The following is a 16,808-nucleotide window of genomic DNA, read 5'->3' as shown; positions in this document are numbered from 1 at the left end:
TATGTTTAAGCTGTAATCGAAACGTACATCTCGCGGAATCGAAAAGTACGTTGAAATTAGACACATGCAGGTTTCCTCACGATATTTTCCTTTACCGTCAAGCACGAGATGAATTATAAACACATGATAAATTAAGCACATGAAAATTTCAAAGTTTTGCGAAGGCGTTGGATGTGCTATACAGACGCTTCGTGGTTATCTTCTGTTTCACAGACTTTAAATGCTCCACGTTTTGCTATATTACTTTTATAGTTAATTAAAATTATTAAAAATGTGTGTTTACTGCTAACAACGAATTAAAAAATGTATTATTAGTCGAAAAATTCCAATGATTCACTAATTGTCATTTTAGTTAGTTTAAAAACATGATAACATTCGAAAGACATAATTGACTTGATTATGTATGTGTCTAAGTGACAGTTTATTTTTATACTTTTCGAACTTCACTTTAGGATCTGGAAAGTGGTTCAATTAAATTTAACTGAAATGATATGCTTATGTAATTACTTCGTGGTTCGCATCGAGTTAGTTTTCCCACTGTAAGATAGGTAGGTAGGATTTTGCTTGATTTTATTAAAATATAACACAAAATGTAGATTTATATGGGATATCGGCCCATAGCCGAGATGGCTCAGTGGTTAGAAAGCGTGATTCTTACCCGATAATCGTGGGTTCAAACCCGGGCAAGCACTAAATTTTCATGTGCTTAATTTGTGTTTATAATTCATCTCGTGCTTGACGGTAAAGGAAAATATCGCGAGGGAACCTGCATGTGTCTAATTTCACTGAAATTCTGCCACTTGTGTATTCCACCAACCCGCATTGGAGCAACGTGGTGGAATAAGCTCCAAACCTTCTCCTCTAAAAAGGAGAAGAGGCCTTAGCCCATCAGTGGGACATTCACAGGCTGTTACTTACTTTATAAATGAATAATTGAGAAACCTGTTAACATGACAGTAATGTATATATAATAAGACAAAAATATATTATGAGTTTTATGACACGATACTAACGTCCATTGAAGTACAAATATTTTTCTTTGTTAATTCGTTTGAATATCATCAGCTCATTTCGTACTTGATTCACATTCATTCACAGCTCACATTGAAGAACATTCACAGCTCCGACTGATTTGAAATTGCAGTCCTCCGCTACCGAACTTATAATAAAATTAAAGGGCCAACAAGGACATTTGATTTTTTACTTTTTGAGTTTATTTTTAACAGGCATTTATTTTATTTATTTTTTTTAATTTTATATTATTCATTAATTGTCATCCGATGGAGTTGACAAAATTAATATAATGCAATTTCGCTTTCGAATTAAAAAAATATACAAAATCCTGTAATACTTTACTTTACTGTGTTTGTAATTTACTAAGCAACGGTCCTTTTCGAAATGTAGGTTAAGCTGTGCATTGATAGTCCGTTACTCAGAACATTGCCTTAAATTCTGTCAATATATTGAAATAATTGGAATTGTGTTTAGTACAATGTAATAAAATTGAAAACGTTTTTAGTAATATTTGTAACGCAAAAAAATCATCGTGTACTTTTAAAAATATTTATGGGTTTTTCTGATTAATAACATTTGGTGAATTTTCAATTTTCATGTATAATAATCATAAAGATTTAACATGTAGTTTTGTTTGTTTTTTTTTTTTAATCACGCAAACGCTACTAATATATATGCCTATATATTGAACTTTTAAATAATAAGACTTTATCATCATCATCATATTCAGCCCACATTAATCCACTGCTGGAAGTGGGCCTCCTCACAGGCGCCCCAGCTCTCCCAGTCAAGAGTAATTAGACTTATGTACGTAGATATTTTAATTAATTTCCAATATAATATAATTGAGACTGCTGTCATTGAGCGACGGTGTCATTGAACGCTCTTACTATAAATAAGCATTTAATCTAACACCTCCAGATATACTCTCAAAACCTATAATTTGATCTTAACATTTCCCTAATGCGTTCCAAAATTCTAAAGTTCTCAAAATGACGTCGTTATCAAATAATTATATAACTTTAATATACTATAATATATTTAGCAAAACGGAAATATTTTTTAATATAAAATTTAAAACAAAAATATAAAATGTATTAAAATAAGAAATAATTATCACAAATTAAAATAATAAAAATAATAATGGGACATTATAATATAATAATATATTTCGGAATTTAAATTTCCTTATCATATTATATCCCATTTTAAAAATCGAATTTGAGAAATACTTATATAAATTTGCATATTTCGATTTTATTTTTCTTATTCTTATTTCAAATTTTATTTTATTGATAACTAAACTTTTTTAAAACTAAATCTCGATAGAGAAACAAAGTAGAAAATGGTACTGAATTGTTTAGTCCTATTTATATATAGGTATATAGATAGTATGTTTAAGTATGTAATTTAATTGAGAATTTTATAATAATTCTAATTAGCGTAATGTTAGTTGACTGGTAGAGAATTTATTCATTCAGGCATACCGCTATTGATCAATATACATGTAGTTTCCTAAATAATAAAAGTAAATTATATAAAGGTTATAATTGAAACAACTTTTCACATTTAAAATTCGTATAATCTTTCATCTATTTCGTATAATTCTGAAATAATTCAATTGCACATGAAACAAACTTAAAATAAAAACTTAAAACTCAAACAATTATATTGTAAATTAATAAAAATAAACTTAAATTAAAAACTGGATAAAAACATAGTACTGACTTTTAAGGCTTTGTACATTTGTTCATCATAAATACGTATAAAATAAATTATTATATTTCATATTTTTTTAAAAGAAAAAATTGTATTGCATTTAAGCATAAAAAATATGTTAGTATATCTGTTGTACAGCTATAAAGAGTAATCGAACTGCCCTTATGCCGCATTCCAATAAAGTTCTTATTTGAAAATATTTAATATGATTTTTGTGTAAGTTATATTAATAAATAATATTTCATAATGGAATGGGTGTGACACATATTTAAAGAGAACAAATCGTCGTCTAATATTAAGAATTTTGAGAAAAATTATGAAGTGAACAAATTTACAATCAAGTTCGATTGATTTTATTTTTCAGTATTTACTTACATTTTTTTTTAAATAACCAGAATATTTGGCTAATATTTTAGGTCAAGATAACATCTTATTCCTTTTAAACTCAAAATTCTTATTTTTTATAATTAATGTCGTAACCAATTTTAGTTACTGAGAACGTCATGAGCTCTACAATACTGATTTTATTTGCATAAATCGATTAAACTTTAATGGTTGGAGTTTGAAAAACGTCAACAATTAAAGCAATTCCTGTCTTTTGTTTTTCATAGATAATAATGTAAATATTATGCAATTATTATTATATATAAGTTACAATAATCATGAATATCTCAATATACGTTCTGAAATATTTTAACATCTATTGCTTATAAGAATGTACTTCATTATATTAATACTTTAAAAAATGAAGACACAAATTTTGTACTTGAAGTAAAATTGACAATTGTTAATACTAGACAATTTTTATACGTTGACATTATTAAAGTAATAAAGGAAATATACTTATAAGTGATTAATATATTATTTAAATTATATTTAGCAATTAAAACGGGATGTATATTAATTGTTGTAATTCTTAATTATATAATTCGTTGATTCAAATATGTAGATAACTATGTACATAAACTAAATCGATTCAAAATTTACTTTACATCACAGCAATTGCCTGAGAGTCACCAACTTAAAACTATATTACACTTATAATATCAAAAAATCTATCTTTCTTAAATCAATAATGTACCATTTTTCAAACTACATAATCTTTGGCCGACAGATCTTGACACTTGTCATTATTTCTTATTGCACATGCGCGCCATTTCATACTTAGATATTATTCTAAATTAAATCTAACACTGAGATAGGAGATTATAAATAGTCGTAGAAAAAAAAACTTATTATAACTATTATCTATCAAGTGAAATAACAAATTTGAAATAGTAATATATACAATACAAATGTAATTAAGTACATTTTAAACGATAATAAGTATGGCAACAATAACTACCTACTACAAATTAGAAAATAAACTCTATATCAAATATATCAGAAATAATATAAATAAAAATCGGAATGTTTAAAATATATCTTGTAACTATAATAGTCTATTTAAACTAATCTTATTTATTATGGTAACAACGATCGAAATTTCAAAAATACTTTATCAAAAATTCGTAACTCTGAACAACCATAAAAGTTCGACCACGAAAACTCCACGTCGAGGATAAAAGCATTCATCGAAATTTAATAATTACTTAAAAAAATAATATGGACACTTCAACAAGTCGGGCATACAACCTTTAATTGACGGCAACAATCCAACATTCATTGTTCAGTTACAACCTTCAAAACGAGACCGAATTGGACACCGAGCTTACTTTAACCACACTCATTACTATCTGGAAATATCTATATAATCCGTAATAATTTCCAAAATTCCTTCTAATACCTATTCTTATTCATTTCAAACAACTTATTCCTGGGCATGATCTCTCTAGCATTTGACTATCTTACATTTATCACGGAAACATCTTTTACTTCCTCTCTTTCTTTTTTTTTTCATTTTTCATTTATCTTATTACAACAGAGATTCGCATTACCAACACTAGTCTAACTTCAGCTTCGAGTATCGCACCCAGGTTACAAACATGAAACATTAACTATCATCGCCTCAACTTCATCATGAGCATAGTTTCCCAATAAATTCCTTAAATTCTAAATATTCCACTACGAATTCGAATATGTCATGTCATGTACGTCGATTTCTGACTTTACTTTCATGAAATTCGGGTTGTCTGTCTTGAAATCGGGCCCCTTGTGGCCGAATTGGTACACCAATCGTGCCGTGGGGACAGACACCAGGACGGATTGTCTGTAGTGATACCGCATGGCTCTGCTGAACTTCTCAAACGTCATGTTGTCGTTTTGCTTCATCTGACCCCAGAGTTTTGCCACTTCGTCTGGTTTCACGAATCTGGAAATAAATAAAAAAATATAGTTAGCAAAAATAATACATATTTTAGTTATTCTTTATAGTATTTTGATCTAATTGTTCAATTGTATTGGTTGTTAAGGCTCTTTTCCGATTTATTTTTAATTCAAGGTTCAAATGCAATAGGCAAGGTCGATTCAATGTTGATGATAATGATGTTCACGCAACAATTCTTATTAATTTGCTACACAGAGTTTACTCTAAAAACTTGCATAGAGGAAGCTTAGTTATAAATTGATATTAACATATTTTTTATTTGACTACAGAAAAAAATGGAATATTGTGAATAATGTTAGAACAAAATTTTTAATAAATATACTTTTCAAAATATCTTACTTACGTGAGCTAAAACTCTGTGCTCAAAAAGAAGTATTTTATTATTAGGGCAAGATATAATTATTACTATTTCATAGTAGAACAAAATAAACAACATCAGATCCTTTAGCCATAGAAGTAATAAACACACACATACGTGAGAATAATTAAGATTCCTCATCATCTACAATTCTTATAATTGCAACACGTACTATGCATAATAATGACCAATCGTATCTTATCAATATATAGGCGATCAGAAACGATCCAAGTTCAACTGGCGTCTAATAACATACCCTCATATAATTTACTGGTCATTAAATAAATTCCCATCAACAAGTCTTATATAGACGGTGCGAATGAAACGGGTATTACGGCAACGGTGTCAAGTGATGCAAAATGTCCAGATAATTGTGATCGGAGTCAAGGATTACTAGTTGCTGTCATTATCAGCTTGGCCGACAACGTGACGATCTGAGCACCGGGCGTCAACGTTGTTTATAAAGACAATAATAGCGTTTGTTTTATCAATATTAACAAACGTTGTACTTTGTTGAATCAAAAGGTTTAATCTTTGGATTTTATTATTGGATAAAGATTCTATGTCGCTCTCAAAATCATTTGCAAAGTTTATTTAACTACTTTTTATAAATACGATTTAAAGACTTTTTGATGGATACAAAACAGTTTTTATATATTCATCTTGAAAATGAATAATGACCGAAATAATTAAGTTAAGAATCTTTCAATCCTTTTCCACTCTAACATGTTCATGACTTTTTTTAATTTAAATCTAAAATAATTATTGTAATGCTTAGAATTTTAAGGGCTTAATTATTAAAAAGGGCTTTAAAAACGCTGCGTTTTCGATGCTGTCAGTATGAAAGAAGTTAGTCAATTTATACTTTATGACGCGTTATTCAAGCGTCGCGCGACCTTGTGTCAGAGCGAATGAAAAACGTTACTAACAAACCAAACGCTTTGTAAATTGGTAATAAATATGATCGCTGCGATATTAATTTGAAGAGCAATTAAATCTTAGCTTATACGGTTATATAGTCATTAGTTCTATTGATGTTTTGATAAATGTATCCTTGCTTAATTTTTACGCGCAATTATAAGATTTATAAATTCTTGAATAAAAGAATAAGATATTAATTCACTTTTTATAAAAAAAAATATTTGTAATAATAAGTTAAATAATAGCTTTTTTCGTCTGTGTATATAATATTCGTCATGTCAATCAAAACATGTCTTTGTAGTAGATATTTATGTAAGCACATCTGGCTAGGTACCACTCTACTACCCAGGTAGGTTGTGTTCCGATTTGAAAGTTGAGTTAGTATAACTACAGGCACAAGAGACATAACATCTTGGTTCCTAAGGTTGGTGGCGCATTGTAGATGTAAGGAATGTAAGGAATGGTTAATGTGTCTTACAACGCTAATGTGCCAACTTTCCAAAAAAAATCAAGAGGCATTTTTAGTAGCCAGTGAAGAGTTCCAAATTTCTTACTCACCTCCAGGCTCTATCTCTCAGATCAACTCGCTTAACACTGAATCATTATAATCAAATCTATACGAGAAATATTAAAAATCGATTATTTTTTTTTAATTTCAAAATTATTTACATTAACAACTTTTATTTCAGCCCATAGTCCATAGCAAAAAAACAAAGCAGTGCAGTACAGTAACAGCCTGTGAATGTCCCACTGCTGGGCTAGGGCCTCCTCTCCCTTTTTGAAGAGAAGGAAAAAACAAAAACAAAACTACAAAAATAATATGTTAGTTAATAATTATCCAATATGTGATTAATACCTAATTAACCTAAATTACCTTGAGCCTATCTACCGACCTACCCCTAGTGCCGATGTAAGCACCATTCCAGGCATTTAGTGACAAGTGAAGCTAACATAAGCTTGAAGCTTCTGTGTATATGGTATACGTATAGATGTTATAACGTTGTGTAGTTGTTTAGTTCTTTGTAAAGATAAAATGTACATAAAAGAAAAAAAAACTTTTTTTTATCTTCAAATAAATACAGATAAGAAAAATAAACGTTACAAATGACAGAATATAAGAGGCAATCAACAAAGTGATTTTGAAATAACTAGGTTTTCTTTTTTTTTATTTAACCTTGTCATTGTTACGTTTAAATATTTATTATTAATTAGCAACTAATTGATAAAACAATAATCCGAAGGTCCTGAAAACAATGGATCAGGATATATTTGATCTTTATCGATAATTAATTATATTGGTAATTATTCAGAATCAATTGTCATTTTTGTGCGATATTTACAACAATAATTAAATATATAATAATTTATATATGAGATATGTTTAAATAAAACTTTAACAATCTATAAGGGTACTAATGTACATGAAACATTATATAATAAACGTTAAATTATATATACGGATATATATAAATAGCGTTAAAGATAAATTGATAGACATCGTTAGAATGTTAAATTTATATTCCTTTAAGTCCAAAATCGACCACAAATTGCAAATATAAACCGTATAGACATATTTCTTCAAACCAAATCATAATATTTTCATTTGACATTTGAGTAATTTGAAGTCTGAGTTTCGTCAAGTGATACCACCGTTTCAGAATATGAATTCTATCGAGAAGAACAGACTTGAAACTCGTTATGTATAAATTTGTATAAATTACATACAATTAGTTAGCTCCTACACGAAATCCAGCAATTATTCAATCCATGCATTTGTCAGATATTCAAAAACAGAGTTCAACTTCCTAACTTTAAAGTTAAGCGAGGCAGCTTCATGTAGTATACATAAAACTGCTATATCAATATTTACTTGTTTTTACATCTATCTTCGATGGAGATAAAAACGCATCACAATGTCAGAATTTACGTCCGACGGTCAACTCTTAAAGATAAAATAAGTATTCATATTTATTTACTTTGCAATATCGAATTGTCCAACTCCTTATTGACCTCACCACTCAATGTTATTTGCGATTAATAATACTGAAAGGAGAATTTGTATAGTTCTATTTAATTATCGAAATATGACGCAACTTGTAAAATCGAATCCTTGTAACTTAATAGAAAAGTTTTATTTTTATTTATATGTAAATAAATAACATAAAAAATATATTACAAAGTTCAATAAATTTATTTTATTTAGGTCCGTAATAAATTGTTATGTTTACGAGAAATTTTAAAGGTTGTCAGCCTTTAATGGGTGGTTATTCCGAAGTGCCGAGGATGCGTGTCACGTAGCGTTCCTTGGCCCAGCTGATGGTACGATCAGCAAGGCCGGGCCCCGACCTCGCGCGAGCGCACAACGCATCCAAATTCACTAAATATATGAATCACATAACGTTATGTATGTAGTACGCGTATAACACTTGTCCATGTGCATGTTTATTTTATTATACAGTAACATCATAGATATACCTTAATCTTATATATATATTAGAGGTTGGTATATCTGTATGAGGTTAATAGACTTTACCATGAAAATTGGCAAATATGGTTTTTTTCATGGAGAAAGTATTCATATGTTCCATTTTATTGTAATTCGCCGCTAGATGGTGCTGCAGCACCCACTTTATAGGATACCGACTTATCCTTTTATAAGTAAGTCTCAATGAGTAACATCTTGAAATATGTTTATTTCACATTTTGAAGTGTTCTAATGGCCTTCCGATCTTAACTGACGATTGCAAGTTCAAACCCGGACAAGCACCACAATTTTTTTGTGTAAAATTGAAGCTGAAGAAAAACATCGTTAGGAAACCTGCATATGGCGGATGAAATTCTACCACGTGTATCCACCAAGTCTTAGCCCAGCAGTGGGACATAGCTGTTAATTTATTTACTCTACTAACATTTTGACACATACAATAATATTTAACGCCTGGTGTGCGTTCCCATTCCTCTTCAAATTGTTTTACAAACAATTAACCTGTAACAACCATTCTACGTTGATGATTGATGGTACCGTGCCAAAACTATTAACGCAAGTGTCAACAACAGCTGTACAAAGTTCTAAACAAATCGGTTGCATGCATCATGATAAGGAGGCCTGTGGTTAAAATACGTGAAACTCTACTAAAGATTTCGGGTTCAACCAGGGAACCATAATCTAGTTTTCATGTGTCTATTTTGTGTTTATAATTCATCTCGTTCGCGACGGTGAACCTGCATTTCTCAGCTAAATATATATCAGCAATGTTACTCTTTACAAACCAAACCATTAAAAAATGCTTACGGTGAAAATAAATATATATTTTTTAAATATAATATATATAGATTAATTTTAATATATCTGAACACAGTTATCGCCTGATAAGCGTGATAAATAACAATCGAAGGGTTAATCAAGCAATTACAAACTTGACCTTTAACACATCATGTCGTCCTTTATGAACTTGTGATTATCATTATTGTATTTATCTTATATATACTTAGTTATGTACTACATGTAAATAGAACAGAAAATTACTTAGAACTTATTATTGTGTGATACAATGGTTTTCTTATATCATAGCCATCTTTTTACTTTATTATATTTGTATATGTTATAATTAAATTAATTAATGTATTTAGGTCAAAAATGTTATTGAACTACCAATTAACATTAAGCGAGTCATTGTTTTTTAAGAACACTCACGTCTTATTTAAAATTACACCCTTTTTTGTGTTTTGTTTTTTTTTTTTTTAATAAATTGTAATTAATTGAATCAACAAACACATACACACTCCGCTCTTGCTGAACCTATTTGCTTTTTTTTGGTTGTTCAAACTCTTTCATAATAACAATACAAGTATAAGCTCTATATATCATTACATGGGTTGCCATCATTAATGCAGCACCGTTATTTGGAAAGCTGTACTAATCTAAGCTTCTCCCAGCTCCAGTACGCGCTTCTCTTGTGTTAAGTGGGGCGTACAATAGCATTACAATTGTGACATGATTAGTAGTCTCGTATACTGTTGACCTATAAGGGCTACCAATGCTTCAGAAAAATATACACATTTTCAAAAAAAGAAATGTAATTTTTTAATCTATGACTTTCGTCCAGAAGTGGACGGAGTGAAAGGATAAACTTCCCTCTCTTACTACCAGAAATACTTTTTTTAATGTTAGAGGGGGCGATCAATCAGGAGGAGACCTGATGGAGAGTAAAATAATATTTGTCACGCGTTAAATATATTTAAGATATAAAATACAATAAAACGATGAAATTTATGCATCACCAAAAATAGCCATTCGAGGTAATACTTCTTCAATAAAATGGCTTTATTTTAAGGACGCAATAATATTAAATTTTTGTCATAATATTTCTATAATATATTCATTTCTGAAGTAATTTATGGTGTAAGTTGTTTATGTTAACAGCAGGTTCCTTATGCTAAGGATATATTGGTATAATAAATAATCAATTCATGCAATCCAATTCAATCTATAAGTATATATATATATCTATTAAGTATATATATATATATATTATGAAAGAACCTTCAATAAATGATGTGCGTGTTTAGGGTTTCAAAAATCTTCCACATATTTTAATAAGAATCATAATGTTTGACTATTTTTATGTTTTCTTTAATCTTCTTTTATATTGGTTTATGTGCTTATATTTAATAAAAATAGAACCACAAATGAAACATAAAAGAGAAAACAATAACAAAAATTGTACTAAGAGTCCTCGTTCTAATACTTCAAAGTTACTAGGTCATTATTTAATGATTGAATCAATTCTTAATTATCATTAAATTCATAATTAATTGTTGTTTTAACGCATAAAAGTATTAAAAGTCATTAAATAGTTGACATCAACTTTCCTTGTCATCGTTATCGAGGTTAAATGATTAAAGTTATAACCTTTTTCACCCTGTTAAATATAAGTCACATTTTATTTCGATAATGATGATGAACGAATAAATATTAATTTAAAAAAAAAAACATTTTGTTTTGATAATCTTAATTTTCATATCAGTTAAATAAAAACTTTTATATAGTAAATTATATGGCCGTTTACGATTGTTGGAAAGGTTTAATTTCTACCATATTTTATTTTTATATTATTTTATTTTTTTACTGTCATATTAATTCAGTTATTAAGATAAGGACAAGTGAATCATGACTTGTCATCTCATTTATTAGGGGTCATCACATTTAAACAACATAAATTTGCATTTTTTTTTAACCAATTGTTATTACCCATACTGATGATTGAGGCTTTTAAATCAATTGATGGATGCGCTAAACAAAAATTCACAGATGTAGGAAACATGTACCGAAACATATAAAAAAAATCTCGACAAATTACGTGAGTGAAACAGTATTACATAGTACTCATAATTAATTAATATTAACCTTTTCTTTTATTTTTATTTTTTTTTTATAGAATAGGAAGGCGGACGAGCATATGGGCCACCTGATGGTAAGTGGTCACCAACGCTCTTAGACATTGGCATTGTAAGAAATGTCAACCATCGCTTACATATCCAATGCGCCACCAACCTTGGGAACTAAGATTTTATGTCCCTTGTGCCTGTAATTACACTGGCTCACTCACCCTTCAAACCGGAACACAACAATATCAAGTATTGCTGTTTTGCGGTAGAATATGTGATGAGTGGGTGGTACCTACCCAGACGAGCTTGCACAAAGCCCTACCACCAGCAAATGTATTACCAGTAATGTATTACTTTTATTTATAAGTTTAGTAGTACCTACCAGATATAATGTTATAAGTTTAGTAGTATCTATCAGAAGCAAAAATTTGAAGTAGGTCAGAACAAAGACGTATCTTACTCAAGATTGCCATAGACATTGGCAAGTTATCAACTAACGTAATCGAGTACAATACTGTGTCAACAACAATTTATTTCTCAATCCGTGTTGTTGTTTGTTAAAACCGCTGTCTTCACTTTCTACTTCTTTTCTAATTCTAATTCAAAGAATCTACAAATAAAATTATAAAGGCGATAAAATCACTGTCTATCTGTTACGCTTTCACTGCTAAACCACTGAACCATTTTTGGTGAAATTTGGTATGAAGCAAAGGAAGGACATATGCTATTTTTTACACCTAACACGCAGGCGAAAACTAGCATACTATAAAGCAAATTCCAATTCGAGAACTTCTCTCAGATTTTCATACAATTTTCGCTACACCACAGGAGTGATACATAGGACGTTAATTTAATGAATAAGATCAAGAAATAATTTTAGCTGTAAAATTAATTTAAGCATCACATCATGAATGGCTACTAAAAAAACTAAAAAAAGAAAACAAATAAAAATTTCTACATAAGATGCATAATAAATTTGGTAAACGATAACAATGAAAATGTAATAAAGTAAGATATTTGAATGATGTTTTTGAAGTTTATGTTTAACATTTAAAAATATTTACGACCAGGTTTGTAATCGTTCGACTTCTACGAATGTGTGTCACCAGCATAACGATTAGGAGATAGAAAATTGTTAAAACGTCGTAAAGAAATATTTAATGAAATACAAAAAGTGAGTCAGTTGAATTTTTTCGTGTATATAATTCGTCTGGCGTTCAACCGGATTCTGACACACGACTGAGGCATGAAGTTTTGTATTCTATTTATTCTATGAACCCTCTTTAAATATTAAAACTTTATTTTTAAAGTATAATAAACATCATCGCCTAAAATGCATGGAATATAAGTACGCTTTTTTCATCTGGCACATACACAACAATGATTACTAACAAAATATATTTTTTTATTATTGGAAAGTGAAAGCCAACCTGCCAAATGCGGATGGTATGACGATACAAATTAGATTATACAATCATATACTTTTAGAGTACCTACTTTAATAATCAGTCACACACGAAGCTCGATACATGTATAATAAAAAATTATGTCGTAGATTGAATTTTAAAACATTATAGTTACAACTTAAGATTCTTTGAACTATAGGAGCGCTAAATCAAGCGAGACAAGCAAAGCTGCAAAAACACCTAGTCTCAAATGTTTATTAAGATTTATCGCAATGCCAAGAAACATGCAAAGATGCAAGTCATTGAAGTATAGTCGCAACGTGATTCGTTAAATTTTAATATACTTCGCTTCACAAGATCGTTTGCAAATTAAATAATGCTGTATCAGCAATTTGGCATTCTTCGTTCACTTAGGTTTTTCTTTAAATGGTAAAAGCATGAAATCATTAAAAATAACTACCTCGAAAAGTTAAAAATAAAAATTAAGTGCGATATCAGTAAAACACGATTATCGATTCAGAATAACAAATATGAATGTATTTATTTAAATAAAAATTAATGTTCGTTAAATTAGAAGCATATCTTTGAATTAAACGGAGTTGGTGGTAGAGCTTTGTGCAAGCTCGTCTGAGTAGGTACCACCAACTCATTAGATATTCTACCGCAAAATAGCAGTACTTGGTATTGTTGTGTTCCGGTTAGAAGGGTGAGTGAGCCAGTGTAATTACAGGCACAAGGGACATAACATCTTAGTTCCCAAGGTTGGTGGCGCATCGGTGATGTAAGTGATGGTTAACATTTCTTACAATGCGAATGTCTGTGGGCGATGGTGACCACTTACCATCAGGTGGCCCATATGCTCGTCCGCCTTCCTATTCTATAAAAAAAAGACAACGCCCAAATCACCCTTAAATATATAAATAATGTAGAGAACATTACCAAAGTGTTTTGAAAATTTCAATTCTATGTCTTATACTTTAAGCTGATTGTTAATTGTTAGTCGGTTACGACATTATCGTTTCCTAGAAAAAAATATTTATACATGTTGAGGGTTCAACTTGACTTCTATCTGATAATTTATTTATTGTTAATCTTTACCTAGAAATATCTCAAGCAATCGAGTTTGATTAATCACATTAACTAGTTCGCGTAATGCCACTTGCATCGTCAAACTATGCTTATGATAAAATTGTACATGTGGATAAGCGATTGTTATACATCCAAAGATAGTTTACTAATTAATATTTCTTGGCTGTATTTCTCATTCTATTTCGATTGATAGGTAATATTTTATTGAACTACTTAAATAAAAATAAAAAACTAATGAGCTTTTTGTGTAATTTAACATTGCCTATAATGTAAATTTTATTTAAATTTACCGCACTTACTCTTACATTTACTAAAAAAGTAATTATTTTAGGCAAAGTGATCAATCTCAAATACTAGTCAACCTCACATAATATATGTATATAAGATATATTAACTATAACACGCGTGCTTTCTACGGACGCAGGACCAACTTCTTTAGAGCATTTGCGTGCGAGCGTGTTTAGCGTTGTCAACATTCTATCTCCAATTACTATTTACAATTTCTTGATTTCAAAACAAAACACTAACTTTTCATCCGATCCGGAATCTGGACTCAGTTCGTTTCATATACCTGAGTACCAATATTAAATAGCTGTTGAAGTGAAATGGGGACCCTGTTACAGCTAATGCTTCGTTGAGTCTGTTATAGGAAATTATAAATGAAACCTAGTGTTTCTTTAAAGTGCGGTGTTATGTCTTTAACCTAGTCTGCTTAACTTGTATATAAACAATAGTTGTTTTTCGAGGAAGTTGTCAAAGTCAATGTCCTTGTGAGGAAAAACTACAATTATTCTCCGAGTACGTACACTTGACCGACTTAAGTCGGCCAAGGAACACCTCGTAATGCGTTATGTTTATGCAAATCTGACGAACCTTGGACGGAAAATGTTTCTGATCTCGTTCAGAATACTTAAATTAAAATCTTATGGTGTTTTTATAAAGTATAAATTTCTATAATATAATAGCGTATAAACTGATACAACATTGTCAAAGTCGAAACGTTTATTTAATATGAGTAGAACGCGACTGTCCTAAGCCGTCTCCGTACTTTTCTCATCTATTAATATGTAGAGTAAATCATTATGATTCGTTAAGCACTTGTGTTCAGAGATGCTGATGCCGAGATGGCCTAGTGGTAAGAACGCGTGAATCCTAACCGACGATCGTGGGTTCGAACCCGGGCAAGCACCACTGAATTTTCATGTGCTTAATTTGCGATTATAATTCATCTCGTGGTTTACGGTGAAGGAAAACATCGTGAGGAAACCTGCATGTGTCTAATTTCACTGAAATTCTGCCACATGTGTATTCCACCAACCCGCATTGGAGCAGCGTGGTGGAATAAGCTCCAAACCTTCTCCTCAAAAAGAGGAGAGGAGGCCTTTAGCCCAGCAGTGGGACATTCACAGGCTGTTACTCTTGTGTTCAGAGAGCCAAGAGGACCCAGTGGTTAGGATACGTATGTCTTAACAAGCCGAACCCGGGCAAGCACCATTGAACATCCTGATGGAACCTGCATGTGTCTAATAAAAATCTGCCACTTGTGCAACCACCAACCTGCAAAGAGCAACGTGTTGAAATAAATAAAAAAAAACATTCTCCTAAAAAAGAGTTGTTCTTAGACCAGCAGTAGGACCTTTAAAGGCTGTTACTATTAAAAACTGTTCAATGGTTCTACTACCACTCGCCCACATATAAATAATCAATCAACATTCTTTTTTTTAATAAATATATACAAACATTCCTTATAATGAAAAAAAGCAAGTGAAAGGCATCTTAGAAAGAAATATTCCATACCAACTTTTACTTCAGACCATGTCAAAATAAACTTTCATTCAAACATTTCTTAATGTGATCGATAAAAATTATATGAAGTGATAAACATTTTATCCATAATGGCTCCCTGACTTTAGTATTACTACTTATTTACATGGTAGTTATAATATATAAAATAAACACTGTAATAAAACAGCACCTAAGATTCATGTCCAAGGCGATCGGCTGTTTTAAATGATACGTGTTTCGTTTGCAAATGTAATTTTATTTTACGAATAATATTAACGGGGCATAAAATCAATAGGTAAAGGGGAACCACTGGCTTCGGATTGTACCTATTTCAATATCTGAGGTCATTTTATATCATATGATGTACTGATAATAATATAACATATTCTAAGCGTACATACATGTACCAATCGTCCATGTATTTACATAAATAAAGTATTATTTGTTCAAGTTATATATAACATAAATTTTTCTATACATTGCTTTCATTTGCAAACTAGAGCAAGTTTGGCGGGAATAATTAGGATTGAATATTATTATGATTTAGATTTATTTAGAAAAAATGAATCGCAATATCGATAAACAATGACAGCGAGACACAAAGACACAATGACTGGTGGTAGGGCTTCGTGCAAGCTCGTCTGGGTAGGTACCACCCACTCATCAGATATTCTACCGCAAAACAGCAATACTTGATATTGTTGTGTTCCGGTTTGAAGGGTGAGTGAGCCAGTGTAATTACAGGCACAAGGGACATAAAATCTTAGTTCCCAATGATGGTTGACATTTCTTACAATGCCAA

At 30.4% G+C, this 16,808-nt stretch overlaps 2 protein-coding genes across 3 annotated transcripts in view; both read right to left on the bottom strand.

Moving 5' to 3' along the window:
* The window catches only part of LOC126770530 (sodium-independent sulfate anion transporter-like), a 292,448-nt gene that overhangs the window by 97,312 nt on the left and 178,328 nt on the right, over positions 1 to 16,808 (bottom strand). The gene's annotated exons all lie outside the window — the stretch shown is intronic.
* The window catches only part of LOC126770588 (ETS homologous factor-like), a 31,277-nt gene continuing 17,043 nt past the window's right edge, over positions 2,575 to 16,808 (bottom strand). Inside the window, exon 2 of the mRNA XM_050490059.1 lies at positions 2,575 to 5,044. Coding sequence (XP_050346016.1) covers positions 4,798 to 5,044 — 247 coding nt within the window. The 3' untranslated portion in view covers positions 2,575 to 4,797. The remainder of the gene's footprint in view (positions 5,045 to 16,808) is intronic.

The sequence above is a fragment of the Nymphalis io genome, chromosome 9 (assembly GCF_905147045.1).
Source record: "Nymphalis io chromosome 9, ilAglIoxx1.1, whole genome shotgun sequence".
In the NCBI taxonomy this organism is placed as follows: domain Eukaryota; kingdom Metazoa; phylum Arthropoda; class Insecta; order Lepidoptera; family Nymphalidae; genus Nymphalis; species Nymphalis io.
Note: the sequence above shows the minus strand (reverse complement) of the source record. Positions and strands in the feature narration are given on the sequence as shown.